This window comes from Anneissia japonica, unplaced genomic scaffold, assembly GCF_011630105.1.
Source record: "Anneissia japonica isolate Jap-2015-1 unplaced genomic scaffold, ASM1163010v1 scaffold27830_len515607_cov181, whole genome shotgun sequence".
NCBI classification, from domain to species: domain Eukaryota; kingdom Metazoa; phylum Echinodermata; class Crinoidea; order Comatulida; family Comatulidae; genus Anneissia; species Anneissia japonica.
In genome coordinates, this window is record NW_022732997.1 from 196,026 (window position 1) to 220,262 (window position 24,237).

General features: G+C 31.7%; 2 protein-coding genes across 2 annotated transcripts in view; one reads left to right on the plus strand and one right to left on the minus strand.

Moving 5' to 3' along the window:
• LOC117115936 (docking protein 5-like) overlaps positions 1 to 949 on the minus strand; it is a 70,822-nt gene extending 69,873 nt beyond the window's left edge. Inside the window, exon 1 of the mRNA XM_033259827.1 lies at positions 929 to 949. The gene's annotated coding sequence lies outside the window, so the exon portion shown is untranslated. The remainder of the gene's footprint in view (positions 1 to 928) is intronic.
• A 14,705-nt stretch (positions 950 to 15,654) lies between these two features.
• LOC117115944 (epimerase family protein SDR39U1-like) lies at positions 15,655 to 24,156 on the plus strand. The gene is made up of 6 exons (XM_033259840.1): positions 15,655 to 15,809; positions 16,372 to 16,478; positions 18,420 to 18,502; positions 20,210 to 20,331; positions 21,003 to 21,146; positions 21,853 to 24,156. The coding sequence occupies exons 1-6, from the start codon at positions 15,794 to 15,796 to the stop codon at positions 22,260 to 22,262; spliced, it is 882 nt and encodes a 293-aa protein (XP_033115731.1). The 5' UTR covers positions 15,655 to 15,793; the 3' UTR covers positions 22,263 to 24,156.
• Positions 24,157 to 24,237: the final 81 nt, after the last annotated feature.

Here is a 24,237-nt window from a genome sequence, read left to right on the forward strand (position 1 = left end):
TTCTTTATGATTTGCTTATCTTTTAACTTCTGTGTATTTAATAATTGTTCCAAATCTAATTTGCTGTTTCAATGGTTGCATGAATAAAATTTAAAAATAATACATTTTTGAAATTCTTATAAATTTATATTGTAGGAAAGTAATTAAAATTACAAACTGAGAGATAACAATAGGCCTACTAGTATTACTTTACTTTATATTATTTTGAGTGAATTTTGTTAACATTTGGCATTGAATATATATAATAGAGAGTACTATCATAAAATATTAAACAAAGAATTTTAAATTTGTAAGACAGGCCTATATCACCAGTGGGGCAACTGGGAGAGGGTGCAGACGGCACCTAATATATCTTGCGCACCTAATAAAACTTGCGCACAACCCCCAGTCGCCCCCACATCCCACTGAAAAGTCTTTATCTGAGAAGACTAGGTTCTATCAACCAAACCCTGGGCAAGGAGCGATTTAAACCAGCCCTGATGTTAAGTTTGTTGTTAGCAGTGACCCTGTCTTACCGATCTGCAACTGGAATTGCCCAAAAATCACATTCAAGTAGATAATAATCACATCATATCACCTTGGCACCCCTATCAGCCCTACCCCTCACCCAATTTAAGACTCCTAGATATGCCACTGTATATCACAGGTTGTAGAAAAATCATACAAGAGTACTTCCCTATCCTGCAGCAGATCATTAGTCTGAAATATTTATGAGTCCCAAGAGAATGCATTATTCTTTCTTTCCGCCACTGACACTGAAATCCAATATCAATATGAAAATTCATGATTGATAGCAATTTCTGATGATCGTTGATTGTGAGGTTTAATCAAAAATAATTTTGTACCTATCATACGAACCCATCACAAATAGATATTAGGCATTGTCTGAAATTTCCGACCACTGAAGTTACCAAAGATATAAACTTACCGTGTTACTATTGACTATCGCATATACTCATCGCTCTCATACCCAAGTGTATACAATAACGGGTACTTGGTATCTGTTAATGTGTTCCGAGTGTTTCTTCCGTTGATGTATTACGTATACAGATAGAAGTGCTCCCTCGAGAATCAAAAACGTAGTATCATGTCCAAGATATTTGAATAATAATGAAAAGTGTGACCTATTACCCGGTATCAATGAATGAACTTAATATTAATATTACTATTTACTCATCCACATCTTTGAGCTGAATTGATTGAGGATCATTTTTATAGATTGTCTTAAGCCTGCCCAGATTATCAAAACTTTCTTTGATAAAGAAAGTGATTAGCCTATATATGGCAAAGGCAAGCCAAACCAGTCACTCGTCTTAAAAATCAATTTTTACTTATTAATACATGGTTAAAGATGTAAATGAGAGCTATAAAATGGTTTTTAAAAAATCATTAAATCCGACATTTCATTAAGAAGTTACAAGCATTAAAACATATAGCTGTTTCAAGAACAATATTTGAGAAGTCAACTTTCAAGGTTTATGATTTTGGGCATTTCTCAGGCAGAAACCATCAACAAATTGTTAAAAATTGTTGTTTTAACATTGAAAATGGGGAAAATAATAGCATACCATGATGTATAGAGGTTAGATTAGTCCACTATAATAGATTTCAAAAATTTTGACATTTCAGCATGTTTTCGTCATTATCTCTGAAACATGATTTGCAACGAGTGATTGGTTTGGCTTGTCTTTGCCACATATATAGTCATAATGTGTTGTCATCATGACAATATTTATAATCATATTCTTGTCAGGTGAGACTACGATATTCAATTTCTCTTCATGCTTCTTTAGTGGTTCTAAGAATGGCGTTTCATATAAGCGCATAACATAAACAAGCCTTTGTAAGTAACATCATATAACTTTAATCAGGTATTGTAATTATATAATATAGAAGTAAGGTAAATGTGAGATAAATGTGGTTTAAAAAACGTCATATAACTTTAATCAGGTATTGTAATTATATAATATAGAAAGAAGTAAGGTAAATGTGAGATAAATGTGGTTTAAAAACCATGTTTCTTCACAAAGTAAACACGCTCAACTCAAAACTGAATTATAAACTATGCGCTATAATAATAACAATGTGCTTTCGAACACAAATTCGAAGCTCTAAAAGTGCTCACAAGATTTCATCTCCAGCAGCAAAATGTGCAGTTTCCTATATGCACACTAGCCATGGTGACAAAAAGTTAGAATATTCTCAAGATTCGCCTCCTAATTTAGAGGGCGCTATACAGTTAACGTAAAAATGCAAATAGGCACTAACAAGCATGTTTTTTTCAAATAAAATTTGAGAGTCTGGGCAGGGCATTACAGGCCTAGTTCCTTTATTTCGTTATTTTTTTTTTATCTAATGATCTTCCATTCCACTTTGATTTAGCAATAACTAACCTTTTGTCATGAGTAAAACTGGGTATTTGTGAGGAAAGTTATCAGAAAACTCAAGATTAGAACTTACATTGAAAAAAGAATTAAGAGCATTTTAAGTAAATGGTAATCTGTTTCTAGTGAAATTTGTACTGGTTAACAATATACTACACATCTATATTTTTAAAGTTTCATAAAACAAATATAAACAAGAAAAAAGTGTAAAGCAAATAATAACCACAAGGGAGAAAATATAGCCAATTTGGTTAGCTAACGCCCGTATTCTTAAAACAAACTTTAGTCGAACTTCGAACTAGAACTTCATTTAGTGCTAGTTGCATCTTTAACTTCAATTTGTATTCACAAACAATGTAGTCGAAGTTTTAACTACGACTAAATCAAGTCCTAGTTTTAGTTCAACTGAAGACGACTGGCAAGCCACGACTATCATACTAACCAATGAAAAGGGCTAACTTTTATAGCAGATGAAATTTTAGAGATCCGGTAACGCGGATGAATATTAAGCTGTCGTCTGTGGTTTAAAAATGTATTTCCTCATAATTCATAATAGACCATCATTCCCTTAATTAATTTTCTATAATAATAACTATATTAGTTGTTAAAATATTACAATAGAGAATTTGAACAGACACTGAAAATTTGCTTTCTTTGGAGAACTATTATAGTTGAGCCCGAGCGAGGGCGGCGCCATCTTTTTTGTTGTAAAGCTGAATCTACGTCTCCGCAACGCTATAGGATTTCGTGCAAATCAGGAACTGTTGCATGTGGCTAGCAAAACATGCTAATTTCGCCATTTGGAAGCTAAACGTAATGTCCCTTTTCTTGAACACACTGGAGATACATCAACCTACTTATACAATCGCTTTTATTCATTTCACTTTATCGTAAGTTACAAAAAGCACGTTTTCATTGAGGTAAATATTTCAAGTCGGCGATTTACAATAAATAAATATAAGAAAAGAAGAGGAAAATAAGGAAAGGGAAATTTAAATGGATAGAAAAAACAAGGAGAAAAAAATAAAATTACTATTTTGTAAAGTACCGTATATTCTCACATATAAGACAAGGCTTAAAATAGCAAATTACAATAAAAGAAAACAACACAATACACGTTTTTGATTTCTAAATCAAGTTTGTCTTACAATATGTGCGGATCGCCTGTAACACACCAATTTACAACTACTGAAATGAAGCTACTGTTGTACGAATGAACGCAATTTTGAATGCGGGAAATAAGATTTTGATGAACATGTTAAAGCCTATAAATTGGTAGTATTTTGGAAGATTGGCCCTATATCTGGCCTCGTTTTTAGCCAACTAGATGTCGCCTTATATGACTGACGTACAAAAATCGTCAACAATTTTCTCAAACTCGGGGTTTGTCTTATATGCGATCGCCTTATATGCGAGTATATACGGTAAATTCGATTATAATACAATTTGACAAGGTAAATTGTAAAATTAAACCTAACTGTTTTGGATTTCCAACAAATAAAAAAATAAAATATAAATGCATTTTTTTCTTTTTGTCAAAAGTCACTGCACCTCAGAATAGCATGCTAGATAGATGACGCATTATATGTGATGTATTACTATCATATTATTATTATATTTATATGTCTGACAAAACCATTTTTAATGAGACTCATTATTCATGTTAGTTAATTTTTAAAAATCAATTAAGTATTTGTTTTATCAACCATATCTATGAATGAAAAAACAATCATTTTTAAAATGACACTGTTATATTTTTTATTACAAACACAGGTTTACGACGTAAAAAAGTCGAAATAATTGTTCCGCATGATCACGCCCCTATATCGCTTCCCTCCCTAGTGGTCCCAATCAAAAAATCATCAAGGTCTAAATACATTTTTAACAGCCTTTGTCACTGACAAAAGCATTCTACAATTTATTATGTGACAAATTCAACTGTCATAAAAAAAAGATTCTTGAATTCCTAACAATAAATTCTGAACAATGGATGAATGGCATGGAGTTCCTCTAATGTGTACACTAAATATCAACAATGCATTATGTCAGTATAATGAATATTGTATAATTATTAACTATCAAAATTATAATGGTTCCTACATTCATTTCATACATCATATAATTATATTACCTTTATTTCCATTCCCATGAATTATGGGATGGAACTAGGCCAACTTCTGTCACTTGGGAGGGGGAGAGGGAATGTTTTAGGTGTTAAGAGAAGTTTTCTTCATTTAATATTAATTTACCAAAATGACTCTTATTAATACAAAGCTTTGTCTACAACATATTAACAATAGGGAAACATTGTTTTCAATTTTGTCTTAGATGAATCCTAACCCCTTGAGGTTCACTCATATATAGGGAGCTTTTGATTTGTTTCGACGACAAAATGCTAAAATGGAATCACTCATGCGTAACCGTCCTAACCGGCGTCTGTTCCCTGCATACATAGATGTGGCCAACGTGACTTTTAGTGACGTCATTATGTTCTACGTCTTATAATCGTAGTGCTATCGCAAGTTCCCTGATATTTCTATATGGGAGTCATTTCATTTATGGCTACAGAAAATTTTAGCCATTGGTAGCATAAATGTGTGAAAACTATCTACCAGAAAAATATATTTTAAATGGTCATGGTAGTTCCAAATATCACATTTAGCTATAAAAAAGCAACCTTATACACTTAGTAGGAAAGGATCATCATGAAATTTCGTAGAATGGTACATAATAATAAAGAGATGATTACAGTAAATTTTGGGAAGAACAGGTAAAAGGGCAAGCTGATGATCAATTTTTTTACCCTGTGGAATGTAAAAGAAAATAATGGAATCGCCCATCACACATGGCCTACATATTGTTCAGTATGCGGAGGTATGCACTTTATGGCGTGACTGTTCTAGTTAATTGTGCTTTTAAAGTGACCAGATAACAATCTTTATTTATTTTGGGGGGGGGGGGGAAGGGAGGAAGTGGAATTTTGTAAAGTTTTTCTTAGAAAATATATCATTTGCTTTACTTTAATATTGTTAACTTGAGTACTTTTAATTTTTATCCATAACATTATATATAAAGAACTATAGGCCTAGTTACCAATGTACAAACACAATGAATAATATTTGCAAAACCAATTACTGGTATTTCAAAATCTAAATTACTATGTTCAAAAGTAACTATTATGCATCAATATGAATAACAGGGAAACAATACTGTTTTATATTTTTATGTACTCTTTAAATATATAGCCCTATTTTTGTCTGTTTTAAAATTGTGCCTACAACACACAAAACTACGCATCTGTATATTTTATGTAGATTGAAAATAAAGAATATTGCATTGATGATGCATGTACAATAATGTGAAATACTGTAACTGTTTGTAAATCAATCGTCTATCACAAGTAATTTCCCACTAAATCGTCCAAATCGGAAATAATAAAAATATTATCAGTTTTTAATGAGCAAATCAAATGAATGAGAGATAACACAACATTCACAAGAAAGAAAATTAACATCAGAATGTGGGAGAAAAAAGTGATCCATGATTCATCCAAATTTGATTGCATAAAAAATCACAAAGAATAATCATGTTTTCTAGACTTAAGTCTAATGGAGAAACCTTATCCTTCAAACTTATAACAATTCTGTGTCCATCTTACCTTTGTTAATATTCTTTTCATAAATATGGAATAACAATTGATTTTTTAGTCGCCAGGGAAATGCTAAGGCATCTCATTCAGGTCAAGACAGAGAAGTAGAATGATGATGTTATAAAAGAAGTAGGGAAGGGAAAAAAAATAAGCGGTATTTGTTTATCAGTGCTTTGCAGACTGATAAAATATATTTTATTAGTTTCAATGTACTATAAAATTAACAATAAGTCTTTTATACAAACCATGCAGCCATGAAATGCCAATTTACAGTCAGTAAGATTCCTTATCAGTATTCTTCATTTTTTTTATCACCCACTTTATATCTAATATAGTCATTTAATTATTAATATTAATGTAAATGTTATATTTTACAAATACCATTTTACACAGTACGGAGCTTAATCTAAATATATTTTATGCATGTATTATTTGAAAACATTTTCTAATGACGGTTTTTTACTGCCCATTTGATATACCTTAAAATCCATAACACAAATTCGAAAAATAAAAAAATAAACCAAATAAATAATAATAATCCTAATATAATCACATTTTTGTTTAAATTTTGTATCACTAACAGAGCATTGAGACCTTGTTAATGCATTATAGCCAATCTATATACATTACATTTATACAATAATAAGTTATATTTTTCTACAACAATATACTGTTGCTTTATGCACTGTTTGAATATGGTGCATAATAATTATATGAAAGTTACTATCTAACAACTGCTGTCATATCTCAATCAAACTGAATTAAATTATGTGACTTATCAGTGCAAAGAGAGAGGGAGACACTCTTCTGCTTCTCAAGAGTTAATCATTATTTGGTTAATAACTGATATCTATTGAAATATTTCACAAAACTGTATTTACTCATATTTATAGTATTTATCGGTAACCTCAAACACAAATTCAGTAAACTTGGGCGTGATTTTAGGAGGTAATTTTGATATCCTTGATATGATAACGCAGCCTCTCATATAATGTTCAAACATTGAATAATATTTTAATGTTTGTAAAATAAATCATAATGAATAAAAACATAACTCAGCAATATATAGTTCAAACCATAAAAATTTCCTAAATTTAGAAGCACTTAAGGAATGCTTCAAGCTAAAAAAGGTCACTATCATTTTCATTACCAGATAAACTACTTTTAAGAACAGATATGGAAACATACATATTTATAACTGAAATACTGACGCTGAAAGAGCTGATAACCAATTTGTAGTGTAGTAACCGGAGACATTCTGAAAGCAAACAACATCCTTACTAGATGCATGGCACATACTCTTAATTTAAGAAATCTCACAGAAATCGATATTTTTGAGTGAAAATATTGCTGATTTGGGACAGTATAACAGCTTTCTGAGTTAAGTGAGAACTCAAAAATTGTATTTTGTGCACTCTCGGTATAATCATACTTCATGCATTTTGATTCAATTTCCTGTTAAGTAAAATTCCTTTTAGCAAAAGATGAGGAAAAAATTTAAAAATTTTGATATTAATAATAGTTGCGGAATTTGAGGAAACATTAAAAGATTGTTATTGTTACTAGCCATAAAAAATACAAATTGATACTGGAGATTTATTATGTTTTCACATAATAATTATAATGTCCACTTGAACTAAAACAGGATATATCACCACTATCTACAATAATTATAAAAGGACGTGTTGAAAAATATAAATAAACAATACACAGGGAGATAAAGAGACAATGGCAATGTATAATCGTGTTCTGCTTGTGTATACTGTAGTGCTGCGACACTAAATAGTTGTTATCAGTAAATAAACATCTAGGCTGCTTAATTCAGCCTTGCTAGTACTTGCGCTCAGGTTTACCGATTTAATGACTTAAGGAATAATTGGCGGGCTACGGACTTGATAAGCCTGCAGACAAGATAAACACAAGAATTGATCCGCAGTCGCCAACGTTGCCATGGTTGGGATTTACCTGATCACCATTCTACGTTATTACAGATGGTCAATTTATTCCGGGAAAATATGACCAACCAGGAATATGTAATCTATCCTGCATTTGTTCGCTGTAAGAATAAACTTTGTATGTTTACCTGTGAAATCTAATTAGACATTTCGCATTATCAATTCTAGAACTAGAATTGAGAAGTGATGATATACTAGGCTTACTGTTGATACTTTAATTTAATTCATTTCACCACATGCATTGCAAATATAATAATAATTTGATGCCATCTTGAAAGAAAGATGAAGATTGCTAAGACAACTTTTTGGAACACCATCATTAGTAATAGGCCTAGTAAGGTTTTAAGTATTTTTACTATTTATGATTATAAATGCACCATGACTTTTCTATATTTTATGCTTCTATAAAAACATATATCATTAATTATTCTTTTTATGATTATTAATATTATGAATACTTATAAATTCTGAATCATAAGGTTTTATTTATTTTTTATTTTATTTATTTTTTTATTTAATCATATTTATTTAAGTACATCATATTTAAGTACATCATGAATATCTTTTTAAGTATTTTCATGAATATCTACTAATTCCACTATGATTATAAAATACATCATTAAAATTCATCATTTTTGAATCTTAAGTTTTTTTATTTTATTTACTTTTTATTTAATAATATTTATTTAAGCACATCATATTTAAGTACATCATGAATATCTTTTTTTAAGTATTTTCATGAATATCTACTAATTCCACTATGATTATAAGGAAAGTACATCATTAAAATTTATCATTTCTGAATCATAAGATTTTATTTCTTTTTTATTTTATTTATTTTTTATTTAATCATATTTATTTAAGTACATCACATTTAAGTACATAATGAATATCATTTTATGTATTTTCATGAATATCTACTAATTCCACTATGATTATAAGTAAAATACACCATTAAAACTTGTCATTTCTATTGTTGACAAGAATGTTATATATTTATAACTTGTTTCGCGATTTTTTTTAAATCGCCAGAGGAGGGTGGAAAAAAAATGAAAATAAAACTTTTCTTTCTTATTTCGCAAATAGTTTTGCCAAAAACATCTTAAAATAAAAATAAAATTTTATTAAAACATAAAAAATGTAGTAATAGGATGGTTAAATGCTTTAATATGCTGAAATATACATATCTCATTTTTGGAGATTTCAAGGCAGCAGCGGGTGTAATAAAGAAAATCTCTTGTTATTTTTCTGAGATTTCCATTTTTTCGTAGTGGTGGGTGTGCTAATTGGCCAAAAATTAAATTTTCTTTTTATTCGAAATCATCATTATTGTGGGTGGCAGTTTCGCTATAAGGTATAAAAAAAAGTCTCGCCTAAAAATGATTGTGTATCCACAATTGTATGATTCTGTAACTTCTGAAGCTCTGTCCAAATTACCAAATTTTTTTCGATAAAAAACTGTTGTATATCCATATATAGTGATGGCTTGCATATATGGTGATGATGTGATGTCATCATGACCATATTTAGACATGTAACTTGTTTTTGTCAAATAATATTTGACACTTTGTACAGGGCCTAACAGAAAACTATTTTCTTTCGCCAAATGTTCATTTTTCTAATCAGAAGGAGGTAGAACAATTAATGGAAGAGCATGGGAGATTGTTACTTGTAAATTTGAAACTGTATAATTGTATTGTGTAATATGATATTTAGTACTCAGAACAGAGGGAAGAAACTGTTTGATGGAACAGCACATTGCGTTCTATAATTGAAATTATTAATATGATATCTTTGTTGTGCATTCAATTAGCCTATGATTTATAACCAAACTTGCAGCTGAATAAATACTCATACATTATAATGAACGATTGTAGGAATTATAATAAGTTTTTCTTTAATTTTATTATGCCCTCTACTGCCTTGAATTCTCCAAAAATAAGATATGTATATTTCTTCCTAAATATATAAATTTAAAGCATTTAAATGAGGAAGAAAGTGGATAGGGATGATAGATGACTAAAGAAGAAGAAAGCATTTAACCATCCCATTATGACATTGTTGATATTCACCAATAAAATTTATTTTTATTTTCTCGTCTGTCTGGATGTTTTTGGCAACTATTTGCTAAATATAATATTAAGACAACAAAACTTTATTTTTTTTTTTTTTCCGCCCTCTTCTGACGATCTTTGAAAAAATAAGTTCGCAAAACCAGGTATAAAAAAAGTCTTACCTTATCGTCACTGTCAACTAGGTATATATAAAAACTAATTAGCCTGGTTGAAAAAATTTCACACTCTTTGATGTGTGTTATTATTGAATGGAAATTGACAGAAATATACATAAACATGCAAGTAATGAAATTACTCAGGGGTATAAATGGAAATAACCACTAGCATACTAATCAGCTTGAATTCAAACTTGTTCAAAGTTGGTCAAATCTATAAAATTAAAATCTTTTAAAATTCAATTGACATCATGTACAGAATATCAATATAAATACAAAAATAAATCAATCAGCATATATAATAATATAATAATACATTAGAACCTTGTGGTAAGTTAAAACAAGGTTCTACTCTATATTATTATAAATCAAGTAGCAAAGACTGAAAGCCACTGTTGCCAGAAGGTGGGTATGTTTATTTATAATTTGTTGTGTCCTCTGTCTGTCATGAGCTGGAAAACACGAAAAAATCAATTCAATATTATATATATATATATAATTATATTATATTATTATAATATTATATATTATATTATATTATATTACACATTAGTAAATTATTAACTTTTATAAATAAAAAATCTATGTGAGAAAAAGAATTCTCCCCACCAAATTAACAAACATAAATATTACTATTCATGAATTCTTTTGCAGAAAATTGGCCTTTGTAATCTATTCAAGAAAAGTCTAAATAAACCAAAAATATTTTTTTATCTGTTTGCGGTTGAATCCATTTAAATGAGCTATTTTCAATTCGATCCTTGTGTGTTTCTATTCAGGGCTCTGTTTTCATAATCAATGCGATAGATATACTGTATGATGTATTTATAATAACTCTTAAGTTTGTTTTTTTTTTCTTTTTGTTTCTCCACTTCATCATGTTATTTTGCAAGCTAGCATTCCAAAGGAAAAAATTTTGACTCTGTTGTACAACTAATTATTTCTAAGACACAAAAAGGGGTGTTTGACAAAAAAAACTCTAGAACGGTTAACACTCTTCCCGCCAAACACGAAGATCTCTGTGTTTGGTAACGCAACGCTTGACCGCCGAACACGGAGGTCTCCGTGTTTCAGGGTTTTTTTTACGGAATCCAATAGATGGGGTAATTACCAACATGTACTAACAATTTGAACACTACATTCAGTCTGGACCGTAAGTATTTCACTATTTGTTTGTTTACATTAGCGTAGAGTGGTATTGATTTACTTTCACGAAATCGCGATTATCTTGGCTTCGTTGTGCGAAATTGCGTAAATCTCCAAAAGTGAGTCATTTTCATTTTAATGTTATGGGTCACAAACTGTGATTAGAATAAAGTGTTTGGTACCATTGTAAAGCTAAAATGTTTGTAGTTCTTGTAGTATTCACTACATGTCAATCTGATCACATACGCACTCTCAATGAGCTTTGGAAAAGTGTTAAAATTCACTAAAAAGTCTGGCGGTGGCTAATACTACTTTTTCAAACCCTGGCTGTCAAAGTGTTAATGAGATACAGATTTTTGAATATTTAAAAACTGGGAGAAAAAGTGGCGTAACTACCATTTTTTAGCCACCTTTTCCCCCAGTTTTTAAATATTCAAAAAACTGTATCTCTCATAAACCGTTTTAAAGGCTTTTTGTCAAACATCATTTTTGTGTCTGAGAATAATCAGTTGCACAACATATCAAAATTTAAAAGTGAAATTATCACAGTATAATGTAAAATAGATTTTTAAAATAAGGCTGTACTGAATGTAGTACAAAGGTAACAAATTCCATAATCTAATCACATGGGTAGTTAACAAAGATTTTGAATTGTCAATCTATGCTAATAATGCTGCAATCCAGCAGACACCTGTGCCTGTGATCACAGCTTCACACGTTCCAATACTCAGCCAACCTTGTTCATGATTTGCAAAGTCAAGATTTTGAAAATGTACCAAAGGTTGTGGTATTACTGTGTCTATGTCATAATTTAAACAATATTTTTGTACATTTAAAAGAAAAATACCGGTTGTGATATTGTGTACCTGAAATACAAATATTCCAATTGGCCCCATCAATCATATTCATGTGCTGTAATGAGAGTTCATATCATATTACACTAATTAATCACTCGAGGAATTACAAAAATTGAATAAATAACAATTAAGGTTGATTAAATAATATTCAGCATTTTAATCATCTTTATTAATGACCAGAAAAGGGTTTTAAGGCAAAAATTTTATTTAAGAGTTTATTACACATTTTGAGTGGAGTAGCGTATGCTTTTAAACAATTTATTATTTGCAAATGCATGTACATTGAAAAACATTTCATGCTTTGATCACCATGGTTCATGATTTGTGATCACAGTAATTTTTTTTTTGTGAAAATAAAGAAAATAATGGATACCCCTTAATTAAGCCAGGACTCCGGAAGAAATATTTTTTTATATGTTGTACAACTGATTTTTCTAGGACAAAAATGATGTTTGACAAAAAAAAAACGCTTAATGAGATACAGATTTTTGAATATTTAAAAACTGGGGGAAAAGATCTAAAAGAGGGTGGTTACACCCTCTTTTTACCCTAGAGGGCATAGATAAATTGTGTTTATCAATGAATGAAAGGGAAAATATGGTAAGAAAAAATTCACCCATGTAATAATTAACCCTCCCACAACTAAGAAGAAATATAATGGATAAATCTTTGTCCAGTAAACACAAATCATCATTATAATGTTATAAAGATATGAAATTATTATAATGGTCACAAACTTGTAATTAGTCAAAAAATATGTAAAGGCCTATATGAAATAATATAAATTAATATACAGTAGAACCTCGTTTTTACGTACCCCAGTTATGCGAACCCTCTGTTTTACGTACGCCTCGTATGGACGATGACGTCATCAAAAACCCCGAAAATATTCAAAACAAACGGCCCTTTTGAGAGCAACCATAGTAAAAAGAATATAAGAATAAACTATAACAATAAACAAACCATAATGCAACGTATTTTCATTAAACAGCAACGTTGATTGAGTCTAATACCGGGTTGTTATAATCTAAAACCACATGNNNNTTTAGCATTAATTACCTTGGCCTAAGGCTTGAAATGAAGAACCTACAGATACTATTTACTAGACCTATAAATAATAACTAGCCCAAGGGGAATATTTTTTGTGTTATTTCCCCTTTGTCTAAGTTCCCCTTAACGTACAGGTAATAATAATAATAATTATTATTATTATTATTTCGGCATTACATATGTAATTAACTTGGTCTAGCCTTGTAATCAAGAACCTGCCAATTACTATGCCTAATATTAATAACTATCTCATTTTTACTTTCATTAATTGATGTTTTGCCATTTTGGCAGGTCTGTGGCATCCCAGTATTTTAGAGCTGCCTATTCTCAGCTCTTCTCTTAATTTGAACATAACTGTCATTCTGTTTCATTTGATCAGATGAAGAAAAACGCGCTTTTCCTTACTCTTTGTGCTTTTCCCAGAAAGCGTTTTTAGTAGGCCTAGGTGATTATGCAAAACCCAGGCCTAACTAAAAAATTAAAATTGTCATAGTATGTAACTCAAGTTAAAATAACACTTTTCATTACTCGTGCAGCTTAATCAAATATTATATGTCATTTTAAACGACCCATTGGTATTAACATGGTAACATCAATGTATTAGACAGCGACGTTCTCTCAGAAGTTGTTCTGTAGACGTTTATCTATTGATGACCTTTTGACCTCCTAAATTCTGCAATGAGATTTTCGGGTCGATTCAGCCGAGACGGCCCGAGTGGAGTTTATATGTAAATGTTTCGTACGGAAAAAAAAATCGCCAACAGGCCCAGACAACACCACATCTCTGTTGTTTAGAATAGGCATGAAGGGGAATTCCCAAGTTATACCTTTGTCATATAGGTAATCTTACAATATTTTCATGTTCTTTATTTTAGTTAAATAATAGATATAAAGTGATGAATTAATACACTAGACACATGGTTTCATTTGAACACTTTATTATGACATCGTAAAGTGATGAATAAGAACCCTAAACACATGGCTTTATTCGTAGGCCTAGAGGCTAGGTCTAGCCTAGGTATCATCGTTCGTTCGTACCGTACGTTTATTGAGCGTTACGTACGTATTAGGTCAAAGGTTACCACAAATTTAACCCAACCTCTATTTTACGAATCCCCCGATTTACGTACGCCCTCTGGTCCCGTACCGTACGTAAATTCGAGGTTCTACTGTAATATAAATTTGCTGTCAAAAAATGCCAAGGTACTTTGGATACAATTATGATATTAATAAGCAATTCCTTGCTAATTTTCAAATTTTTTTTTTAAATATTAAGATTTTAGGGCAAATAGAAAAAAAATGTTTGATTATCACATCAAAAATTTGGGAAATATTGATGCGGGATTAAAAAAAAATTGTTGCCGCATTATTTATTTCAACAGTGCAAAAAAACAATGCAATTGTTGGATTGAAAATACATTTTCTTTAAAAAACAATAAAATTAAATCAGTTTTTATTAACATGTACAATATTCTTGCCAAATATAAATAAAAACAGTCCCTCCCTTATCAATAAAAAAGTAATATTCTCTTGTTTCGATTAAAAAAAACAAACAAAACTGCCCACCCTCATCACTTTTTCAAGAAAAAAGAGTGATCCTATAATATTTTCTGTGCCCTTAAACTGAGAATGGAATGGAAAACCAGGCCTTTTGTACATCAAACTGTAATATGATTACATTTATAAAGTTAAATTGTATGGTTACATAGCCAGAAATTACTTTTTTTCAATACCCAATATCTTTGTTTCATATTACAGTAGTTCTTATTATTTTCACAAAGTATTTTAATATTGCATTACTGTATTTATTATTACTGATGCTATACTATTTTTATGCATTATGGGCCTGGATGAGGGCCTCGATTGAGTTTGTAAAAAAAATCAAAGAATTTAAAAAAAAAAACCCATTAAAATGTCATATCAGATAGAAAAGGTATACATTAACGCATTAACGTGTAAGAATGATAGCACTAAATCATGAAGCATTGAAAGAAAAAGTTTTGCAATGGGACGCCCCTGAACAGTGAAAAGCAAACATGTCAAATTGCTTAGGAAAACTTCCCCAATCGTATTCTATGCCCATTCTTTCTATACGACCCATGGAATAACATTTTCTGTTGTGTAAAAGACGAATACAGTAAATATAAAGAGAACGTACCGGTTGATGCAGTAAAACTGTCAAGGAGAGAAATGTGCTGCGGTAAACAGGCGTCAAAGGATTGCAATTATCAGTAACTCACTACCTACTTAGTACAGAAGTATGATTTGAAGTACCGTACTTGTTGTCTGCATGCCTTTCTTGCTTACCCGGGAGCTTACTTTCCATTTAAGGAGGTGTCATAACCATATATGGATAACAAATCGGTGGCGCTATATATCAAAATAAAACTTTGTATTTGGTTGCATAACTTCAGCATACGGTGGCTCAGCGACGTCTTCTTACCACATTTTAAACATACCTGACTTATCAATAGAGCTACCGTACGCTTTCAATAAACCTAGCTTTAGTGCAGTAACATAAAATGAAGGTTTTAGTCGGTAAGCTCTGATTGATTATTAGGGAAGGGCTAATTTTCGTACTAGGCCTAGAGTAGTAGGCTAGCCTTACTGGCCCTACCCTAGCCTCTAGGCCTACACTACTCTAGCCTATACTACACTACTAAGGCCCAGGCCTACTGATATTAACTATGCCCTAGCTAGGAGGCCTACTACTATGAGTAATGAAGGGGCCACCTAGCCGTGTGGCTAGCATAGAAACGCGCGGACGGATTTCTAGGCCTAATTCTTATTTTGCAGTCTGGGATAAATATTTTTGGTATTTAAATTGGAAAATTATCCAGTAGTTGTTTTTCCATGGCCGGAATAGGGCCTAGATTATGATAGACTCAGTACAGGGAGACCAAAAGTGGTCACATCGTGGTGGTACTATAGTTTTATATTATTACATTTGATTAGCCCTGAAAATTTTATAATTGTTGAAAAAATTTATAGCTGATCTCATAAACATTAAATTTAAATTGTTTAAAAAAACTATCCAATCATCATCAGTCATCAGCAATTATCATTATCATTGTCATTATTATTATTTTTCCATATGCAGGTGGAGGTAGGGGATTTATTGGATCAGCAGTATGTAGGCTTTTACAAAAAAGAGGCCATGATTGGACTATCATTTCCAGGACCAGTGGTCCAAAAACTATTTCATGGGTATGTTTACTGATAACCAACTGAAGACAAAGATTATATAATCACATATTATATGTTTATTAATATTACCAGCATTTTGAGTCTTCAACGTTAGGATAAATTATCTGTTGATAATGACAAATGGAGCTGTGGTAGCACAAGCACAAGTCACACAATCAATCAGTCACAATTTCACTATCACACAATCAAAAATCAAATTCAATCCTACATAATAATATATCATAATGTCATAAAATTGTAGGATCTGGGAGCCTCTCATTAAGACCAGAGGTCGAAAGAATGAGAGTCGCCCAGTAAATTAAATAATGAAGGTTTGAAAAGAAAACGGAAGAATTATGAATATTTTCCTTCTTAAAATAAAATACAAAATCTCATTTTCATTTTTTTTTTTTTTGTACAAAGTAGTAATAAAATATAAAGTTTTTCTCGTCTTGAAAAAAAAAAATTTAAAAGCATAATAAATTTTCCGTGAATTTGATGAACAAACAACTTAATCTAAATAGCATTTTTGTTTGTCCAACTTGGAGAAAGGGAAATACATAAACACACACATATACGTATATGTATGTAAATCTAATATAAAGGAACAATATGTAAATAATAGTCCAACCACAAAAGTATATTTGTATAGTTGTATAAAAAAGAAGAGGGGGAATAAAAGAGGTCTCTGGTGGGAATCGAACCCACAATCTGTCGCCATCTCGGCAAGCATCATGCTGTCTAGACCACAGATGCTCGTACAATATCATTACGGATCTAAGACCACCAGTCTCCTTCCTATTTATACAACTAGAGGGCTCACATATGGTGGAGCAAATTTCAAGCTACATATGAAGAAGCTTGATCATATATATTATGGTGAGGGGTCTCCAACAGGGGTCTGAAAGTTTCCATTGAAGGCCAGTAGGGTCCAGATCCTGGTGAGGACCCAGGTAAAACATGAAAAGTTTTTGGCCCATTTTTCCCATTGTTGGGAAAAATGCAGCATGTGTAAATAAATGTCATACAAAACTTTTTGAATACCATGCATTGAAGGTAACAAAGATAGTAAGGGTAGAATTTTTCACAGTAGTGAAGTAAATATTTCAAAGATAGTGTAGGGGTTCCACCACTTAGTAGCATTGCATGTTACAAAGACAGTAAAGCTGAGAGAAGTTGCAGAAGTTGGGGGGTGGGGCGGTGACTGATTTCAGTGGCGGATCCAGGGGGGGTTCGGACGAACCCCCCCTCTGTGAAGAAACGTAACAAAATACAACTGGGTTACAAATAGCATGCTAACATACCTAAACATAGGTTGGAAGATCAGGCAAACTAGGCTTAGCCCAACTAGTTTTTAATTAGATAAATTATACACACTGTTTTTGGTTTTCCATCGTAATAATTTATGTACGAATGTGAGTTCTTCAGGCCTATCGGTTCATCAATCCATGGAAGACAGATTACATATCTAAATACTCAATGTTGTTGGAATATAATAATATATTGCATGTCTTTGATTTTTTTCCTCTATGATAGGCCTAAAAAATGAAATAAAATTACTTGACCTTTTTTCTAGTGGGGGAAAACCGTTAAGAGACTCCTCAGAAGTCGAGAAAGCTCATTTCCAGCCATCTAGGAATCAAAGTTTTCCTGGGGGAGGACCACCCCTTTCATTTTGGAGTTTTTTTGAACCCCCCTCTTTTAAATCCTGGATCCTCCTTGATTTCAGTCTATTTTTTTTTTGCTTTAAACATTTTCAATTAAGGTAGGGAGGGGGAGCGACAGGGGCCCCATGCATCCTCAGATATGCCACTAAGAGGTTGCCTCTAAATTATATTAAAATTGAATATGACAATGGGGTTTAAGGGCAAAAACACAGTACTGTATATACTCAAGTTGTAAGAATAATGTGTTAAATATCTTTTGTTGATATTACAGTTTTGTATTTTTATTACCTATCAGTCAGAGTTGAAGAAGAATGGTTTACAAGAGTGTGATGCTATTATTAATTTATCTGGTGAGAATGCATACAATCCAATGAAAAGGTAATTTCATCTAAACATACAGTATAAACAATGTGCTGATTTCTGAGCTAACATCATTAAATTTGGATTGAATTATGATATTTAGCGATAGACTAAACCTAAACTAACATAAAATCACAATATATGATGTCCATATTTGCATTTAAATGAAATATCCATCCATTTACTATTGTCTGCAGTCTTAATACATATTAAAACTATGTGTTGATTTCTGAACTAACATTGTTAAATTTGGATTGAATTATGATAGTCAGCGATGCACTAAAGTCTAAACTAACATAAAATTACAATATATGATGTTTATATTTGCATCTATTAATTAAATCTCCATCCATTTGCTATAATTGTCTGCAGTCTTAATACATATTCTTATTACAGTACAGTATTGTTAAGTGCTGGATCTACTCTCACTTTTACCATATCTGAGCTTCCATTTGTGTTTATACAAACTATTTATATATTTTTGGAATAGGATTTCCAGGATAGGATGAAGTATCTAGTGAAGAAGATATTGAACTGGTGTCTGAATAAGATAAATAAAAGAAGAGAAAAACAAAAATTACTGTACAGAAATTAATATGAGTAATTTATAGGCAAACAAAATCCATGGGCTTTCAGCTTTCAAGCAGTATACTTCTCCAGGTGACTCAACTCTGTATTAATGCTTATAACAGTCTTTAATAATAATAATAATAATAATAATAATACTGTAATAATAATAATAATAATAATAATAATAATAATTTGTAATGATATAATATAATATAATTTGTAATAAATAATAATTTAATAACAGTTTGTAATAGACTTCAAAAAGTGCTGTCTATTTCATCTCGTTTTAGCATGTATAGCAGAAACACTGCTATAGATGCTCATGATAGCTAATTAATAAGTTGTTAAATATGAAGGAATATATATACTGCAATTTATAGGCAATTTTATACTGTAAATGAAAATTGAAAAATGCTAATGTGTATTAATTCAGATTAATTAAGGAGGAAAAAAAATATGTTTCTCATATATAAGTGCATTAATCAATTAGGGAAAAGATAGATAATTTATTAAAAAATTGGCAAAAGCATTTTTCATACAAGATTCTTCTAGGACTGCAAATTCAAAAATGATTAAATTTAAATAAAATTTATCTAAGCTAAGCAAGCTACAATGTTGAAGGTGGGCATTAAAGAAAAACATTTATGAATGGACTGTAGAACTTAAATATTCTTTAATTTTATTTTATATTATTGATTACCTTTAAATATACTGTAATAAAGATAAGTTACCCAAAATATAATTAAGAAATTCCTTTTATTACTGTTATTATATTACTAAATTTTGTAAAGTCTGTATAAGATAATAATAATAAAGGTTTGATTTTTATTTTGTGTATGCCTTGTGTAATTAAAATATTGAGTAAATAAATAAAATGAGTTGTTTAGAAAACAATAATACTATTCAATAAAATGCAATAGCGCATTGGTAGCGCCATAATTATGTTCACTAACATTTTGAATTTGGACACCCACAGCATATTCTGGACACAAGCTGGACATAGAATAGTTTCACCACAATTGTTGACACAACCAACGAAAACTGTAGCTCTAAGTTAAAACTTGCATTACTGTGCTAATGTGCACCGTTGCACATCCTTGAGATCAGTACTGAAACAAATTAAACATTTAATGGTTTCCTGTTTTGTTATTACAGATGGAATGAAGGCTTCAAGAAGGAGGTTATAAGCAGTAGAGTAGAGATCACATCTGATATTGCCAAATTGATATCAGAAGCAAATAATCCGCCCAAGGTGTTTGTATCAGCATCTGCAGTAGGTAATAATATGTACATTAGGCCTACTTACTTTACTACAAAAATTTGAGGAGAATATAGGAAAGTTATTATTTATGTCTGCTAATTTGGTAATGATATTTTTTTCTAATTCTAATTTTTAATAGGGGTCTAATAACTTTCTTAAATATCAACACACTTAGGAAATTTAATTGTTTTATGGTATTTGTATTTATATATATTTAAATACTGGTTAAATTCTGAATTTCAGACTGGAATATTGTTCAACTATGCACATTGCAATGAACATACATGGCTTCCCACCATATTGTTAACTATTTTTTGATTACTTATTTAGACGCACATGCACCCCATACTCACATGCGCCAAAGATTGCCAATAGCGAATATATCAATGTCCTACTTGTAGGTGACAATCACTTTCAAACATACACACGATGCTTTACCCAAACTAAATATCTATGACAGGCTTAGGGAGGAGACTTGTTTGGTCATGAGAAAAATCCTGCAACACTGGCAGGAATTGAACCCAGGACCCTGGGATTGAAAGCACTCCACTATAAATCAGCATAAATAGTCAAATTCACATTTGAAAGCACCTGTTAACGTATACTGTATGAATGAAGTGAGCCATCCAAAAAAACCATATCCACGTAGTTTTCATTAAATGTCTTTCCTTTTCTGTATGTTTTTAGGTTACTATGCACCTTCAACCACAGTTGAGTACACTGAGGAAAGCCCCCCAGGGAACGATTTCTTTGCCAGACTCAGCGTTGATTGGGAAAATGCCGCAAAACTTGCCGAGTCAAATGAAACACGGGTTGCAATTGTTAGAATAGGTATTACACGTCTGATAATTACTCATTGATCGTCATACATGGTCAAAAGTGTTTTACATTAGTAGACATCACAGGTGGGGGAAGTCCAGCTCTTATGCCCCGCAAAAAAATATATTAAAAGCTATATGTGTGTGGTTTGCCTACAATCTTTGGCTATAAAATCCCTTGTTGTTATGATCTGGCATGGACATTAATAAAAAAAAAACTGAGCATAAAGTGTCATAAAAGCAGTGCGTGAAAATTTTTACAAGAACAGTGGAAGCATTTCAATGCCGACCTCAGTGTTAAATAAAAAATTCACATCAGCCCTCCAACCATCTTTTGTGCCCAACATATTTTCTGAATTATTAGGAGGGTCTGGGAAGAAGTAAATGCAGTAGAACCCCTATTAAGGGGACACCTTCGGGACCAAAAAAGTGTCCCCTTAATAGGGGTTGGCCGTAGTGTTTAAAGATATACGGTATTTTCCCTTGTTTTGTGGCCCAAAAGTGTCCCCTTAGGTTTTCCCAAAGGAGGGGTTCTACTGTATTTTAGATTTCTACCAATTATGTGTTTTTAAGATCTGTGGACCCATGGTCATCATGAAGTGGTCTTGGATGGTATCCTGATAAGACTGCACTACAGTACTTTTGTATAGGCCTACTCATGTAAAGAATTATTTCTTGAATAGTTATCATCCAGTTACATCCACATTCTCTCATTTCAGGTGTTGTTCTAGGCAAAGATGGTGGCGCTATTCAACAAATGAAGTTACCATTTTTAATCGGTGTTGGAGGCGTCATTGGTTCCGGTGACCAATTCTTTCCTTGGATTCATGTTGATGATGCCGCAGGAATCTTTGTCCATGCTGTTGAAAACAATCAAGTTAAAGGCATTTTAAACGGCACTGCGCCTGGTGTGACCACAAACCGCGATTTCACGAAAGCTTACGCATCAGCTCTGTGGAGGCCATCAATCTTTCCTGTGCCAGGATTTGTTATAAAAATGATGGTCGGTAGCGAACGTGCATCATTAGTGTTGGAAGGACAGAATGTGCAACCCAAAAGAACTTTAGATAGTGGTTATGAATTCAAGTACACAAATCTCGCTGATGCTTTGAAAAATATTGTTGGATAACAATTTTTCTCACATTATGTCCCTGCCATAATTGCAATTTCCTTTGATGTTTTTGACATCTGTGTACTGTGAAGTAAAGGAGGTTAATTTGTGACAAAGTTCATAAATCCGTAATCTCAATCCTGTAATGTAGGGTAAATCATTAATTTATTGAGTAGAATTATGCATGAGATTACAGAAAGTGCAGTCACAGTGAAACAATACCAACAAATCTTATTCTGTAATTAAATACATAAAGATACACTGTAATAATTAATCATAAGCTTTCGGTAAACTATACAGCATATGCTACACATCTCAATCCAAGGTAATTGGTTCAGAGAAAAACCATTTGGATTGATGTAGTCACAATGGCACCTCTGACAAATTTGTCAATAAACTTTTATGGTATTAAACTAGTGAAGTGATCAGTGAACCAGGGCCCATGTGGTTCTGGGGCCTCAGAACAAATTTCCCTAGTGGGCATATTGGGAAAGATTTTATGGTTTAGAATGGCCCAAAATTGTACTTTTAGACCATAATAGGGATCAAAAATTACAGTAAATTTGATTGGATGGGGAAAATTATATATTTTTAGTCCAACGACCTCATCGTGGAGTGGTATAAAGAGGGGGGTTGAAGGTTGTCAGAATTGCATGGGGAGGAGGGGGCGGGAAGACCCTCATGATTGTCGCACACATCACAATCACTCAAATCACGCAAAGCCACAATTACTATATTAAATAACTGATTTCAAACATTTGTACAGTCATTCAAAATGTTTTGTGTTTATACGGAATTGTTAAATTTTTTGCTGGGGCTTTTAGTTCCTGGACTGCAATCCAGCACTTTGCAAATCTGGACCCAGGTAAATGGTCTCTTACTTGAGCTCAAAATTGCTTGTTCTGCTTGGGATGTACAGCATTGTAAAATGATAGAAAATCATTTGAGTTGGTCTTCCAGAACATCAGAACCATGTGTCACTGCGCGAGTTTAAAAAAAATCTCATTGATCGCTTCGCTCTATTGAAATATTACTATTAAACAACTAAATATATAGAAAACACTCAAATTTTATATCTAATCAAAACCGCTGATTTTTATCCAGGGCTTTTGTCCCTGTACACCATCCAGAGACCCTTTCTAGCTTGAACTCATTTTACTTTAGTCTGCATTAGTGTTTTTATAGCTCCAACAATGCCACCACCTTTGTCAACATAATTATCACCATCGCTGTCATCATCATCATCATTCATCTTCTCATATAATTATCATTATCAAAATTTTGTTCATATTTTTCTTGGCATCTTGAAACAGTTTACGTGATAGGACCTCTCGACCCTTGTAAAAACTAACTTATTTTAACATTGCGCCCCCACAACTGATTTAAATTAGGTATACCTTTATAATTTGGTAGATCTGTCCATAGAGGTACTGTATACTACATGATCTGTATACCAAGAATTGACTGAATAATTAGAACTGCTTATAAAGTATTCAGTGAAGACCCTCCAGAAGCAAACAATCCACTTAATTTAACATTCTAGTGATAGTACATCTCATATAGAGCGTGATAATTAATAAGTCATCGATATGCCAAAAGATAATAGGGCCATGAAATAAATAAATAGCATATTGTACATTGTGTATTTATAGCACGTTTTATTTAATTGCATCGTTTTTATATTTCACAGTATCTGGCAACTTGTCTAAATATAATAGTCATTATATTATTACTTGGCCGTGCAAACCTCCAAACAATATAGTCATTGTTATTCATATTGTATTATATAATGTGTGTTGTTTCTTGCATTAACATGAAACCTAGACTCGGAAATACAGAGATGCTGTTCAGCGGAGGATGGTTTTACTATGGATTATACTGGTAAAAGTGTAATATTTGTTAACTGTATTCAGTTTAATCTGGTCAGTCCATTTACATGCACCAAGTGACCCTCAGAAGTTGCATCACTAGAAGTGATTTGAAAATAAAATTA

Bases quoted from the DNA above. Each gene is read 5' to 3' on its own strand.
- LOC117115944 (XM_033259840.1), top strand. The intron at 16,479-18,419 runs GTATGTTTACTG...ATTACCTATCAG, and splicing joins GTCCAAAAACTATTTCATGG to TCAGAGTTGAAGAAGAATGG. The intron at 21,147-21,852 runs GTATTACACGTC...CTCTCATTTCAG, and splicing joins GGTTGCAATTGTTAGAATAG to GTGTTGTTCTAGGCAAAGAT.